The sequence below is a fragment of the Amblyomma mixtum genome, chromosome 1, assembly GCF_055824585.1.
Source record: "Amblyomma mixtum isolate Tamu chromosome 1, ASM5582458v1, whole genome shotgun sequence".
NCBI lineage: Eukaryota > Metazoa > Arthropoda > Arachnida > Ixodida > Ixodidae > Amblyomma > Amblyomma mixtum.
Window position 1 is genome coordinate 175908257 of NC_143012.1, and position 15955 is coordinate 175924211.

The window sequence follows — 15955 nt, forward strand, 5'->3', positions numbered from 1 at the left end:
CATTTTTTTAATTTTAATTGTTTCTTTGTTGATTAACTCCAATGTATCTCTACAATCCGCGCTTTAATTTGCTGCTTGTAATTTTCTTTCATGTGTGTATTTTACTTATTTTTTATTTATATATAAATAAATAAATTTACTCCGCAAATAGTGCCTTTTCGCTACGAATATACCCCCCCCCCCTCCGGCGCCAACAACCAATGGGCCCCCCCCTGAAAAAAATTCTGCGGACGCCCTTGATCATGCACGAAGTAAAACCTGTGCCCTTTAGTGACCATTTCCTAGTAATAGCAACTTTTGGAAACAGACAAAAGAAAACTCGTTTCAACTGGCGCTTGTGGAAATTTAATACTAAATTATTGGAAGACGAGGGATTTAATAATGGAGTGACGCAAGAGCTAAAGAAGGTACTTGCAGCGCAACGGATAAACTACGCTAGGGTGGGAAGAGTTTAAGCAGCTTGTCAAAATAGGAGCGATTGAAAAATCTAGCACGTTGAGGTATGCAGAGAAACAAACAGAAACGCAGCTTCGCGATCAGCTTGAATTGCTGATCAGTATAGAAAGCGCGGAACCAGGAACATGTTTTAATGAAATAAGGGATGTAAAAACACAGCTTGAAAGAATAGACGCAGATAAGTACAGAGCGGCAGTTATTCGTGCACGCTCTGGGAAGCTGTGGGCAGCGGAAACACCAACAAAGTGTGCTGTGTCTGATGAGAAACGTAACGCATGTCGGAAGGAAACACGACAAATAAGCACCGGCGCAGATATTTCGACAGATAGCAGTGTTACCAAGCGCGTAATCTGTGATCACTTCAAAGACGTGCTGGGTCATTCGCGAAAAGCTCAAGAAGAGTTCTACAGTGAATTTCTACCGTTCATGCCGAAACTTGACGAAGAAGTGAAAACGCGTCTTTGGCAATCGATTTCCGTGAAAGAAATAGAGCACGCGATAGACACATTACCAATTGGTAAAGCTCCTGGTCCAGATGGCCTGGGGGCTGCTTTCTACAAAACATTTAGAACTATTTTAGCTCCTGTCCTGCTGAAAGTATTTGCCGAATGGTACGAAGCAAAACGTGTTCCCATGTCCTTCGCAACTTGACACCTTGTGCTCATACCAAAAACTGATGATCCGGAAAAACGCCTGTTGGTGAGGTCTTATCGTCCGATAAGCCTCACCAACGTTGACTACAAAATATTCATGAAGGTGCTGGCAAAAAGATTGTAGGGAGTCATAACCATGCTGGTAGGGGAACATCAGACATGTGGCATAAAAGGGCGAAGCATCGCCACTAACATACACGTACCGCGATCCGTGCTAGAATGCTGCGACTCTCTTGACGACCAAGTGGCGATGATGCAGCTGGATCTGGCAAAAGCCTTTGACCGTGCTTCCCATGAAGTACTCTTTGCCATATTAGATTACTCGAATGTGGGCGAGATAATAACAGAGGGCGTGAAAATGGCCTGCGCAAATTGTACAACTCGAATTGTTGTCAACGGATACCTCAGAGAGAGCCTGCAAGTGCGGTCTTCTGTGAGGCAGGGTTGTCCTTTGTCACCCTTGCTATTCGTGGCCTACCTTGAGCCACTTTGCATGGCTATCCAGAATAACGACCGCATAATGGGCTTCCGGCTACAGTCAGCGCAAGTGAAAATCTTGGCATATGCCGATGACATCGCAGTTTTCTGTTCGAATAGAGAGAGCGTTTGCGAAGCCAAAGATGTAGTACACAAATTCTGTAGATCCACTGGGGCTCAGATCAACTGGGAAAAAAGCTACGGGTACTGGTATGGCAGTTGGGAAGTCACGCCCGACTACTATTCTCGAATGCGCTGGTCCACCATTCCAACAGCATATCTAGGAGTACCACTTGATTGTTACCGAGAGCCTGATCGGTACTGGAATGAGCAAGCAGCATAAGTCAAGGAAAAACCGACGCCTGGCAAGGACGACAATTGTCCATGTTCTCACGTGCCACTGTTTGTAATATTTTCCTTGCCGCAAAGATATGGTATGTGATGAGTGTGCGGAGCGCAGCGCGGGTCAACATTCAAAAAATCCATCGTGTTTTTGACGTTTTTATTTGGTCTTCGACTTGGGAGAGGACCAGTCGAATAAATTTGTTTTTGTCCGTGAAGAAAGGTGGGCTTGGACTTGTACACTTATTTTTGAGACAAGTGGTCTCGCGTTTTATGTATCTCCGAGATCAAAACGATATGTTCCGACACACCGTAGTGAAAACTCGGCTAGGTTGATATCTTCTAGAGTTTCTTGTGTGTTCGTGCCAAAGCATTGGTGGGGCCGTGAGAGGGTATCTGCGAGAGGTCGTAGTCGCGTATAGGATGTTGCACGTGTGATTTTCTATTGAATATTTGTGTGATGTAGGGAGGAAAAAATTGTGTAAGGATTTAGTGGACGTATTGCTACCTGTACCAATGTACCGTTTCCCGCATCGTGGAGGTCCAGGAGCAGATGTTCTTAAGAGAGTAAGGAAGATGCCAGTATCGCCATCAGTAAATCCTTTTTCTTTAAACTTCACACTAGCACATTATCAGTCAAAACATGGATGCAAGATAAAGGCATCTTCATTCCCTGGTCAACTAACTGTTTTCTATGCAAGAAAGCTGAAACCATAGAACATGTTTTTTCTGGACTGTTGGGACCCCATCTTTTCCTGGGATGTTCTTCAAAGGTCTTTAAAAAAAAACTTACCCTTAGATTCCTACGGCATAAGATTCTTACCGTTACACGACGCAGATGGCATTCCATTGTATGCGATTATGCTCATGGGCCTGCATAGCTTGTGGAAAACAAGAATGCAGTAGAACAATGCTGATGTAGAAGTTCGTTCTGTATGGGAAGACTCACTGAAAAGCCAGAATGGGTTGAATAGCTTGACGTTTTCACGCAAATGAAAAATTTTAGCATACCGTGTCAGCCAAAGCCTGGTCGACACGTTTTATCAATTGTATATTTTTGTGAACGTCGAAGTCGGCAACAAAGAAAAAAAAGCGTCCGTGGTTCAGTGGTAGAATACTCGCCTGCCACGCGGGTGGCCCGGGTTCGATTCTCGGCTGACGCATTGCTTTACTTTTGCCGGCTTACTCACCGAGCTACGCTATAAAGAGATGGGCAGTATGCGAACGGAACATCGGCGTCGGTGGTTCAGTAGCCCAGATAAACTGGGATAAAAGTCATGGCTTTTGGCATGGCGATTTGGTGGACACACCACAAGCCTTCTGTCGGCTGACCTGGTCAATGGTGCCAACGCAGTACCTCGGTGTACCCCTCGGAAATTACTGTGACCCTGAACCATACTGGGAAGATCAAGCCTTGAGGGCTAAAGAAAAGGCGAACGGGTGGCAAGGCAAGCAACTATCGATGTTTTCTAGAGCCACTGTCTGCAACCTTTTTCTGATATCTAAAATCTGGTACGTCATGAGTGTGTTGTGTGCGGCGCAGATGAGCATTCAAAAAATGCACCGGGTTTTTGCTATTTTATTTGGGCCTCGACTTGGGAGCGGTCCAGTCGAACGAATTTGTTTTTGCCGGTCAAAAAAGAGGGTCTTGGCCTGGCTCACTTGTTTCTGCGACAAATCGTGTCACGCTTTGTTTTTTTACGGGATCAGAACGATATCTTTCTGCGCACAGTTATGCAAGTAAGGCTGTATAGACTTCTTCCTGGATTCGTCGTTTCGTCTGTTCAAAATATGTGTGGAAGTGTGACTGGTTAATTGCGTGAAGTTGTCTTGTCGTATAAGCTTTTGAATGTACGTTTTTCCCAGCAGTACCTCTTAACAGTAACAAAGAAAAAAACTACAGAGACCTTGTAGATGTCATGCCCCCTGTACCTTTGTACCGTTCTCCACATCACGGCAGCCCAGGACAGGACGTCCTGAAAAGATTGAATAAAATGCCAATACTACACTCAGCCAAATCGTTCTTTTTCAAGTTACATACAAACACCCTCCCATTTAAGACCTGGCTTCAGGATAAAGGATTCTTCATTCCCTGGAACACCAACGGCTTTTTATGCAAGAAACCGGAAACAATAGAACATGTATTTCTAGATTGCTGTGACCCGATCTTTCATTGGGATGTACTTCAAAGAACTTAAAAAAAAAACAGTTACCCTTGGATCCATACGGAATACGTTTTTTGCCTGTGAATACCTCAGAGGAAATACCTTATCACCTCATTATGGTCTTGGGCCTCCACGCGGTGTGGAAAAGTCGAATGGAGTTCGAACACGCGGAATTGGTTGTTCGCCCGGTTCGTGAATATTTCATTGAGAGCGTTGTGTGCATAAGAAATGTGTACAACGCACTGTCTGATCCACCGCAATGGATATCTGTACTAGATGGATTAATGTCGCTCAAAAAATTGTAAAGTCGTGTTGTTCAGAGTGTGGCCGCCACGTTTTATTTCTTGTAAACCTCTTGATTTGAACGTCAAAATCTGCAATAAAGAAAAAAAAGCGTCGGTGGTTCAGTGGTAGAATACACGCCTGCCACGTGGGTGGCCCGGGTTCATTTCCCGGCCGACGCATTGCTTTACTTTTGCCGGCTTACTCACCGAGATACGCTATAAAGCGATGGGCAGTATGCGAGCGGAACATCGGCGCCGGTGGTTCAGATTCTGCTTCCGGCCACGCTCGTGAACGGACGCAGGATGCAGGGCTCCGTAGGAGCGGCTTCAGCGGCCCAGCAGGGCCGCGGAAAAAGGATTTTTGATACTGAAGACCCGGAATATCAAGTGTTGCTGCCTCAACTGCCGACAAGCCGTATTGTTTTAAATACGTTGCTTTCACATGCTCATGTGCGGGCCAGGCCATATCGCGTGGAGCACTTCCGCGATGCGCTGGCGGGCTTAGGCCTACTGCCCGATGTTATCGCCATTGGGGCGTATCAATGGAGCCACGTTTGGGCAATCACCTTCAAGAGCGACGAAGGCGTCAAGAGGCTCGCAAGCGTCAAAAACATGAAAGTGAAGGAGCATCGGTGTATTGTGGTCGACCCAGCCAACCAGGCGGTGCAATTGAAGTTGCAATGGATGCTGTACAACATGCCTGACGACGACATACGGACAGCCCTCTCACCTTACGGAAAGGTGATTGATGTTTGCCGGGAGAAATGGCGTGTTCACGGCGTGCAAGGAAAATTATCGTCAACGCGAGTGGTGACCTTGGTTCTGCGGACGGGTCTCACCGTGGAAGACCTGCCCCACCAACTTCGTATCGCCGGTGAGCAGACTTTGGTTGTTGTACCTGGCAGAGCACCGTTGTGCTTGAAATGCCGAAACATCGGTCATGTTCGACGTGACTGCCGCGTACCGAAACGTACGCTTTGTCGTCGCTACGGCCATGACGAAGCGCAGTGTGAAAGGACGTACGCGTCGGTAACAGGACCGGCGCCCAGGGAAGACGTGGCGGACCTTTTCATGGACGAGGCTGACGTCGCTGAGGCCTCCCGCGCGGAGAGTCGGCCGTTGGACACGGCCGGAATGCCGTCTGAGCATACCGCCGGCCTACCGAACGCGGCTACAGTGCAACCTACTGAGCAGAAAGCTCAAGAGGAAAAGCCAAGCGATGAAAATGTGAAGGAGTTGGCCACCGAATCAGCCGCTACCGAGGTGGATGCAGCAAAACACGCACCTGGAAGCGATTTGATGGACGGCGCAGAATCGGGTGTAAGGTCAAGGGACTCAGCCAACAACCAGCACGAGAACCTTGGCAACGAGAGCAACGATGAACCCCCGCCTAAAGCACTGGGGGGCCGTCGGGCGCCCTTGCGTCCGAAACCGAACATTCCGCCGGACAGACGGCCGGCGGCAACACCGCCTCCGTAGGACGTGGCGCCTACTGGGGCGTCCAGGCCAGCGTCGTCAAAAGATGGGCGCCTTTTCAGAAGTAGCCGCTGCGTACACCGTAAAGGTACGCGTGGGAATTGTGCTGCCAATTGCTTACTTGTTGCAAAGCGCTAATATCAGTAGTTACCCAGAGGTACTGTGCGATCGGTGTGCTCTATAAGATAAATGGCTCTGAGACTAGAGACAGCATTAAGAGTTGCCACCTTGAATGTTCGTGGCCTTGGAGCACGTAGGCGACAGTACCAACTTAGTCGCCTCTGTATGGAGAAGGAACTCGATGTCTTCGCGATACAAGAAACTAAGGTCGAGACTCAAGAGCAGACCGATCGCATGGTGATGCCTTTTGCCGCGCATTATAATGTGTAAGCCATGCTAATGGCATGTCAGGCGGGTGCGCACTGCTGATACGGAAGAGTGCTGGCATTATTGAAGAGAGTATGACTGTTTGCCAAACTGGCCGCATGCTTATTGTAGATTTTTCTTTTTCTGAATCGTTGTGGCGGATCATATGCGTTTATGCGCCTAACGATGTGAATGACCGAATGGTATTTTTTGAGTACATTGAGCAGTACTTAAAGTGTGATCGCTTTGTCATATTTCTCGGTGATTTTAACTGTGTGTGTTTTGCGGAGGATCCATTCAGAGGTGGACACGTTCGTGACAAAAGTGCTCTCCTTTTGAGCTCACTAATTGAGGAGCACAACCTAGAAGATGTGGGCCGAGTCTTCACTGGCGGTATGCTTCCGCAGTACGCACACAATCAGAGAGAGAGCCGAGCAAGGTTGGACGGAGTGTATATTTCAATAGATTTGATGCCCCTATGTAACAGTTACAGTGTCACACCACTATCATTCACAGATCATAGCTTGGTGAGCTTCGCACTCGGGAAAAAAACTAAGAAGACATGATTTAACTGGGCAATGTGGAAATACAATGAAAAGCTTCTTGATGATGAACTGTTTTCAAACAGAGTTAAGGAAAAAATAACAGAGATGCTGACAATGAAGCATGGAAACTTTCTGGCTGCATGGGAGGAATTTAAAAGCCAAGTTAAGCTCATTGCAATCGAAAGAGGAAGCAGCCGGAGGCACGAAGAACTGCAGAAGCAAAAAGAGCTGCAAAGGGGACTGGAATTTCTGTTAAACGTACAAAACTTTGACCATGATCAATTGGCTGAGAACGTGAAGAAAGTGAGACATGAACTAGAAGTTATCGATACAGAGCGATACAAGGCTGCAGTCATACGTTCTCGTAGTGAAAGGTTATGGATGGGTGAGGTGCCAAACAAGCGCGCAATGAGCGATGAAGAACGGCAGGCGTCAAGAAACGAGATCAAGCAGATACGTTTCCAAAATGAAGTGACATCAGATCCCGCGGTGATCGAGAATACTTTTGTTGGCCATTATCGCGATGTGTTCGGCAATGTCACACGCCTCGAGCCAGGCTTCGATAGCGATTTCATGATCGGAATGTCAAGAATGGATGACGATGTTAAGGACAGCCTAGAAATGCCAATAAGTGTGAGCGAGATCAAAACAGCGATAGAGAAGCTGCCGTCGGGCAAATCGCCAGGGCCGGACGGCCTAGGCGCAGCTTTTTACAAAGCTTTCAGTCAAGAATTGGCGTGCATTTTGCATAAACTTCTGTCAGAAGCGTATGAATTTAAAAAAGTCCCTCTCTCATTCCGGACATCACACACAGTGCTGATTCCAAAAACCGATGATCCGGAAAAGCTCCTTCTTGTAGGCTCATACAGACCGATATCTCTCACCAATAAAGACTACAAATTTTTTATGAAAGTACTAACTGGACGATTACAAGTGGTAATTAAAGAGCTAGTAGGGCCACATCAGACGTGCGGCATTAGAGAGCGCACAATTTCAACGAACACCCACATCGCAAGAAGTGTACTAGAATGTTGTGATGCCCTTGAGGGTCGAGTGGCCATGTTACAGCTTGACCTTGCGAAGGCCTTTGGCCGGGTCTCGCATGAGGTGCTTTTCAGTGTACTACAGCACTGTAATGTTGGGAGCATAATATTAGACGGTGTCAAAATGGTGTATGAAGAATGTTCAATGCAGATTATCATCAACAAGTGTCTTAGTTCAGGGGTGCTAGTCCGCTCCTCTTTGAGGCAAGGGTGTCCCCTGTCTCCTCTCCTTTTTGCCATATACCTCGAACCTTTCTGTAGGGCAGTCATCCTTGATGCAAACGTCCATGGTTTTAGACTGCACGCCGCTGAAGTTAAAATGCTGGCTTATGCAGATGACGTTGCAGTCTTCTGCGAGGACAGAGAAAGCGTGCTAGAGGCTCTGCGCATTGCGAGAAATTTCTGTTGCTATACTGGTGCCCAGATTAACTTCGAAAAAAGTGTGGGAATATGGCATGGGAGCTGGAATACGACACCCGCCAATTTCGCGGGTATACAGTGGACTTCAGTGCCTGTACGGTATCTCGTGGTGCCCCTTCAGCACTATAGGGAATCGACGCAGTTCTGGAGTGAACAAAAAAAAGAGTGGAGGGAAAAAAACAAAAGGATGGCAGAGTCGCGGATTATCGGTGTTCGCGCGTGCGGCAGCGTGCAATGTTTTTTTGATTGCCAAAGTGTGGCATATGATGCAAGTGTTGTTCATGCCTCGTATAAATGTGCAAAAGATGCACCAAGTGTTTGCCGTCTTTATCTGGAACTCTACTTGGGAGCGGACCAGCCGTACACACCTTTTTCGCAAAGTTCGCGATGGTGGACTAGGGCTTTCACACCTGTTTATACGACAGATCGTATCGCGATTCTTCTTCCTACGAGATGAAAGTAACGATTTTCTCCGTACAGACATCCAGGAGGGATTGGCGAAAACACTGCCTGAGTTTGTTGTTTCCACATCCAATGTTGCCAGTATAAGAGTGACCGGCTACTATCGAGAAGTAGTTGCGTCCTTTAGAATACTTTGTGCACGTTTTTCTTTGGAGCATTTTTCCTCAGTGACAAAGAAACAACTGTACGCGGATTTAGTTGACAGCATGCTGCCCACCCCATTGTATAGGACGGTGTACTCTGGAGGCTCAGGTAAAGATGTACTGAAGCGAGTCAGAAGGATGCCTTTAAGACCTGCGGCCAAAACGTTTTTTTTCCAGTTGCACACAAACACACTTCCCGTTAAAGTATGGCTTGAACAGAAAGGCATATTCGTGCCTTGGACAACCGATTGCTTACTGTGTAAAAAGCCGGAAACCATCGAACATGCCTTCATTGAATGCTGGGACGCAGTCTTCCACTGGATATTTTGCAGCGCACTTTAAAAAAAGATCTCCCCATAACACCCTATGGAATACGATTTCTGCCAGTTGAAAGCGATCAAGGGATACCATTTGGTATTGATGCATGCATTCGAAGAAGAGACAGAAGTAGTGCATGCGCTAGAAGAGGAAGAAGTTAGTTGGCTCTCTCGCGCGCGCTCGAACGACTGGGTGACCGCCGCAGGTTTTTCGTCTCTGCGCGGGAGTTCTTTTTGGCGTTGCACGCTACAGTTTGGTGGAGCAGTGCTGGGCACGCTTCCCGACCTGCAAACTCCGTACAGCGTCACTACGGACCTCACACCGGTTCACCAGCGACCCAGCCGCCGTCTCCGCGGAGAGTCGCCTGAATTTGGGCCCCTTCCCCCGCCAACAAGGACGACGCAGCCTCGACCGCCGAGTCCAACTGACATGGCCACTGACACCAGGACCCAGCCGCCGATCCAGCCTCTACCGTCGAGTCCAACTGCCATGGCCGCTGACACCAGGCCCCTGGCGCCGATCCTTTGCCACCCACCGCGAACACCGCCATCTTTTCACGGTGACGTGTTCGAAGACGCTGAGGACTGGCTGGAGACGTTCGAGCGGGTCGCACGCTACAACGGCTGGTGCGACGAGCGCAAGCTGAATAACGTCTACTTTGCCCTGGAAGAGTCTGCTCGGACGTGGTTTGAAAACCACGAGGCTACACTTCCCACCTGGGAGACGTTTTGCCGGAGTCTCCTGGCTACGTTCCCCAACGCTGACCGCCGGGAGAAGGCTGAAGCTGCGCTGCACTCCCGAAATCAGCGCACGAACGAAAGCGTGCGCATGTACACCGAAGACATGGCCCGTCTTTTCAAGCGCGCCGACCCCAACATGACAGAGGAGAAGAAGCTGCGCCATCTCATGCGTGGGGTTAAGCAGGAGCTGTTCGCGGGCCTCGTGCGCAGCCCACCCCGCACGGTGGCGGAATATCTAACCGAGGCGACCACGATGGAGACGACGCTGCAACAACGGGCCCGCCAGTACAACCGGGACATCAACTGCATGGTGCCCGAAGGCTTTTCGTCGTGTCTCGGCGGCAGTGCAGACACCTTGCGTGAACTAATTCGCTCCGTTGTTCGGGAGGAACTGCAACGGATCCATCTGCCTCAGGTTGCACCTGCGCCGCTGGCAGCGCTGTCCGAAGTTGTCAGGGACGAGGTGCGACAGGCTGCGCAGGCACCTCCTGTCCCCGAAGCGCCATCCCGGTTCGATGACCGACCCACGTACGCATCTGTTGTACGTCGCACGACAGGCTACGGTCCCATTACCCCAACGCCTGGCGTGAGCAACATCGGCGCATGTCACGCAAGCGTGCCTGGCTACGGTGTGACCCCGTCGACCTCCGTGAGTAACATCGCCACGTATTCTGCAACCGCACCTGCTTCAGCTGGGCCACGCCCTCGCAAGTCGGATTTGTGGCGTACACCGGACCGCAGGCCTCTCTGCTACCACTGTGGGGAGCCCGGTCACCTCTACCGCGCCTGTCCGTACCGCCAAGTGGGCCTTCGCGGTTTCCATCCCGACGCACCCTGCCCTCAGAACGGCGAACGACCGCATGAGATTGCACAGCATCTCTGGGCACGCCAGAACCCTGCCTACTCTGGAAGGCGCGAGTCCCGTTCCCCTTCGCCTCTCCGTTATCGCTCTTCCAGCCCTGGCCGCCAGAGTAGCTCTGCTGGCCGTCGCTCGCCGAGTCCGCGTCGGGAAAACTAACACCAGCGACCTCTGGAGGCAAGGCCGCTGACGTCGGGACGTGTCAAGATCCTCCATCGCGGAACCCTGGAGCCGACGATACCCGGACAGAGATAGGCAGCGACAGTATCAGATACGCTGCATCCGATTTGCGTGTGACAATTGATGGCACTGACATTACCGCGCTGCTCGATACCGGTGCTGATTACTCTGTTATGAGCCGTGCCTTCGCTGGAGAACTTAAGAAGGTTCTGACACCGTGGACGGGGACCCCCATTCGCACCGCTGGTGGCCACCTAATTTCCCCTGTGGGCAAGTGCACGGCTAGAGTTGGGATTAGTGGTTTTACGTACGTTGGTGAATTTGTCGTACTCCCCGAGTGTTCCAGAGACTTGATTCTGGGGATCGACTTCCTGCAGTCGAACGGCGCTGTGATTGACTTTCAGGAGGCACGTGTCACGTTCTCGACCAAACAGGCCGTGGCGCGCTTTGACTCCCGCGATCCCTGCAGCAACGCTCTGCGCATTGTCGAGAACGACGTCACGGTGCCGCCGCGGTGCAGTGTTCTGGTGCTCGTGCGGAACGACCTCTTTCATGACTACGAGGGCCTAGCGGACAGCCATAGTCCACTGCTGCTTAAGCGGGGACTTGCCGTTGCAAGAGGTCTCGTCCAACTACGTGACGGCCGCACCCACGTCCTCCTGACTAACTTTGCCAACGAATATGAGCACCTGGCCAAAGGCATGGCTATTGCCTTCCTCCACGACGTTGCTGAGGTTCCAGGTTTGTGCACCGTGGGAGGACCCTCTCCGGAGTATGCTGGCCCACATCACGTTCTTCAGTCAGTCAGAATAAATCCTGCCTTGCCGTCGGTTCAGAGGGATCTTCTGTCGGCCCTCTTGGCAGAATTTGCGGACTGTTTCGCTACGTGCTCGAAGGTCGGCCGAACTCCACTCGCCAAGCATCGTATCATCACTGACGAGACTACGCGACCCGTCTGCCAGCGCCCATATCGTGTTTCCCCGGTGGAGAGAGAAGCCATTCAGAATCAGGTTGCCGAGATGCTTGCAGACGATGTCATTCAGCCGTCCACCAGTCCGTGGGCATCGCCTGTGGTTCTTGTCAAAAAGAAGGACAATACTCTGCGTTTCTGCGTGGACTACAGGAAACTTAACAGCGTGACCAAAAAGGACGTTTACCCGCTGCCCAGGATAGATGACGCGCTCGACCGATTGCGGAACGCCAGATACTTCTCGTCATTGGATCTTAAAAGCGGGTACTGGCAAATCGAAGTGGACGAGAGAGACCGGGAGAAGACGGCTTTCGTGACGCCTGACGGCCTCTATGAGTTTAAAGTGCTCCCATTTGGTCTGTGCTCGGCACCGGCCACTTTCCAACGCATGATGGACACTGTCCTCTCCGGCTTGAAATGGCAGTCCTGCCTGGTGTACCTGGACGATGTCGTTATATTTTCGCCCACCTTTGACCAACACTTGGAGCGGTTGCGCATTGTGCTACAAGCGCTCAAATCCGCGCAACTCACCATCAAAGCCGAGAAATGCCATTTTGGCTTTGAGGAACTTCGCTTTCTTGGTCACGTTGTCAGCGCACAAGGTGTTCGCCCGGACCCTGACAAGACTGCTGCCGTCTCAGGTTTTCCACGCCCAACTGACAAGAAGGCCGTTCGCCGGTTTTTAGGCCTGTGCTCCTATTATAGGCGCTTTATTCAAGATTTCTCGAAAATCGCGGAACCGCTGAACGCACTGACCCGTGACGACACGCCCTTCCTGTGGGGGACCGACGAAGAGGCTGCATTTGTCGAGCTTCGCAGCCGTCTGCAAAGCACTCCGATACTCGGCCATTTCGACGAGCATGCTGCCACGGACATCCACACTGACGCCAGCAATGTTGGCCTTGGTGCAGTGCTGATCCAGTGGCAAGACGGTGCAGAACGGGTCATCAGTTATGCTAGTCGGACACTTACGCGCTCCGAGACCAATTATTCTACGACGGAGAAAGAATGTCTTGCAGTGATATGGGCCATCTGCAAGTTCCGACCGTACCTTTACGGACGACCCTTCCGTGTGGTAAGCGACCACCACTCCTTATGCTGGCTGGCGAGCCTCAAAGACCCCTCAGGACGCTTGGCTAGATGGAGCTTACGCTTGCAAGAATACGACTTAACAGTTGTTTATAAGTCTGGCCGCAAGCATCAGGATGCGGATTGTCTGTCGCGCGCGCCTATCCCAATCAATACCGAAGAAACCACCGATGATTTTCCTTTCCTGGGCTCTGTTAGTACCACCCAAATGGCGCAGCTTCAGAGGGCGGACACGGAGTTGGCGCCGCTCATCGATTACCTCGAAGGCAGTGAAGCTCCCATTCCGCGTGTTTTTCTTCGAGGGCTTCACACCTTCACTTTACGGTCTGGTGTTCTCTACAAGCGCAACTTTGCCAACAGCGAAGAAGTGTTCCTACTTGTCGTACCATCACAGCTGCGGTCTGAGATCTTGAGTGCCTGTCATGATGCACCATCCGCCGGCCACCTTGGAGTCAGCCGTACACTCGCGCGCATTAGACAAAAGTATTATTGGCCCAGGTTACTCCCATCTGTGCGGGCCTACGTCAAAACATGCCGTGAATGCCAACGTCGGAAGACTCCTCCATTGAAACCGGCCGGATTTCTTCACCCCGTCGATCCACCGAAGACCCCTTTCCATCAAGTGGGCATGGACCTCCTTGGCCCATTTCCGAAGTCTTCGTCTGGAAAGCGTTGGATAGTCGTTGCGACTGACTACCTCACACGGTACGCTGAGACCACGTCTCTTGCCAAAGGCACTGCTGCTGAAGTGGCGCAGTTCTTCGTCCACAACATTGTCTTGCGTCATGGAGCACCCGCCGTTGTTGTTACTGACCGGGGAACTGCTTTCACGGCCCGCTTAACCCAGTCCGTGATGACTCTGACGCACACGAGCCACCGACGTGCTACGGCGTATCACCCGCAGACAAACGGGTTGGTAGAGCGACTCAACCGCACACTAGCCGACATGCTATCAATGTACGTTGACGTCGAGCATCGAACTTGGGACGCCATTCTGCCGTACGTAACGTTTGCGTACAACACCGCCCTGCAGGAAACAACCCGACTGACCCCCTTTCAGCTTGTCTTCGGTCGCCAGGTGACCACTCCGTTGGATGCTATGTTGCCCGTCGACCCTTACTGCGACTCTGACGCTGACATCGACGTAGACACCTTCGTTCAGCGTGCTGAGGAAGCGCGTCAACTGGCCCGCCTGCGCATCCACCGTCAACAGGAGGCTGACGCCACTAAGTACAACTGTGGACGCCGTTTCGTCAGTTATGCTCCCGGCGACCTTGTGTGGATTTGGATACCTGTTCGTCGCCGCGGGCTCTCTGAAAAGCTGCTGCGCCGATACTTCGGCCCTTACGAAGTAGTGCGCCGCATCAGTGATGTGACTTATGCAGTTGCTCCCGCCCCGACAGCTTGTTCATCGCGCCGGTCGCACCGAACTGAAGTCGTACACGTTGTTCGCATGAAGCCTTACCACGACCGGCTACCTGACTGAACTGCGGTCCACTGCAGCTGTGTTCTACCCTTTCGCTGACTTTTCTCTCCTAGCCGCATCGTGTCGATGCTGCAGAAGAGGGGGGCAGTGATACATGCATTCGAAGAAGAGACAGAAGTAGTGCATGCGCTAGAAGAGGAAGAAGTTAGTTGGCTCTCTCGCGCGCGCTCGAACGACTGGGTGACCGCCGCAGGTTTTTCGTCTCTGCGCGGGAGTTCTTTTTGGCGTTGCACGCTACAATATGTTCATGGTCCTGGGCCTCCACAGCTTGTGAAAGACGAGAATGGGTTTTCGGCACGCAGATGCCAGTGTGCGATCTACGCGCGATAAACTAATCGAAAGTGTTTCATATATTAGAGAAGTGTATCGCGCACAAAATGAACCCCCCGAGTGGGTTACCATCCTTGATGTCTTAGTGTGTCTGAAGAAATTTTGAAATATCCGCATCACATGCTCACATGCTGATTCAGTGTATATGTATGTATTCATTTGTGTGACCTATCACTGTATTAGCAGGCAATAAAGAAAAAAAAAAAAGGCGTGGGCGGTTCAGTGGTAGAATACTTCCCTGCCACGCGGGTGGCCTGGGTTCGATTCCCGGCCGACACACTGCTTTACTTTTGCCGGCTTACGGATCTACGCTATAAAGCGATGGGCAGTATGCGAACGGAACATCGGCGTCGGTGGTTCAGTGGTAGAATACTCGCCTGCCACTCGGGTGGCCCGGGTTCGATTCCCGGCCGACGCATTGCTTTACTTTTGCCTGCTTACTCACCGAGCTACGGTATAAAGCGATGGGCAGTATGCGAACGGAACATCGGCGTCGGTGGTTCAGTGGTAGAATCATTCTACTTCCAGCCACCAAGCGTGACGGACGCAGAATCATGGGCTCCCAAGGAGCGGCGATAGCGGCCGTTGCCGGCCGCTGAAACAGGTTTGCCAGCGACGCTGATAAGGACTACGAGATTGTTCTGCCTACCCTGCCCACCGGACGTGTTATTTTAAACACGGTTTTTCTGCACGGCGACGTGCGTGTGCGACCCTACAGGGTCGAAGACTTCAGAGACGCCCTCGCTAACGTGGGTGCGCTCCCCGACGTCGTGGCGTTGGGGGCGTACCAGATTAACCACGTGTTGGCGGTAACCTTCAGCAGTGGGGATGCCGCAAATAAACTGGCCGCCATGAAGGAGCTCGAGGTTAAGGGACGCCGCTGCATCGTCTTCGACCCAGAAGACCACCAGGTGAAGCTGCGCCTGCACTGGATGTTGCACGGCGTCGCCGACGAGGACATCCGGACAGCTTTCGCGGCGTTCGGCAACGTGACCGAGGTCACCCGGGAGCGGTGGCGCGTCACCGGCATGAAGGAGAAGGGGTCCACCACGACGACCGTGCTGCTAAAGATGAAGCCTGGCATGAAGGTGGATGATTTACCCCACCAGGTTCGTGTCGCCGGCGAGTTGGCTCTCGTGGTGGTGCCCGGG

General features: G+C 51.4%; 1 protein-coding gene and 1 pseudogene across 1 annotated transcript; both read left to right on the forward strand.

Annotated features, from left to right (window-relative positions):
* Positions 1–4680: 4680 nt before the first annotated feature.
* LOC149369971 (uncharacterized) lies at positions 4681–5856 on the forward strand. Its single transcript, XM_089576759.1, has one exon. The coding sequence runs from the start codon at positions 4681–4683 to the stop codon at positions 5854–5856; it is 1176 nt and encodes a 391-aa protein (XP_089432885.1).
* Positions 5857–7931: 2075 nt separating this feature from the next.
* On the forward strand, positions 7932–14910 carry LOC149369972 (uncharacterized; annotated as a pseudogene).
* Positions 14911–15955: the final 1045 nt, after the last annotated feature.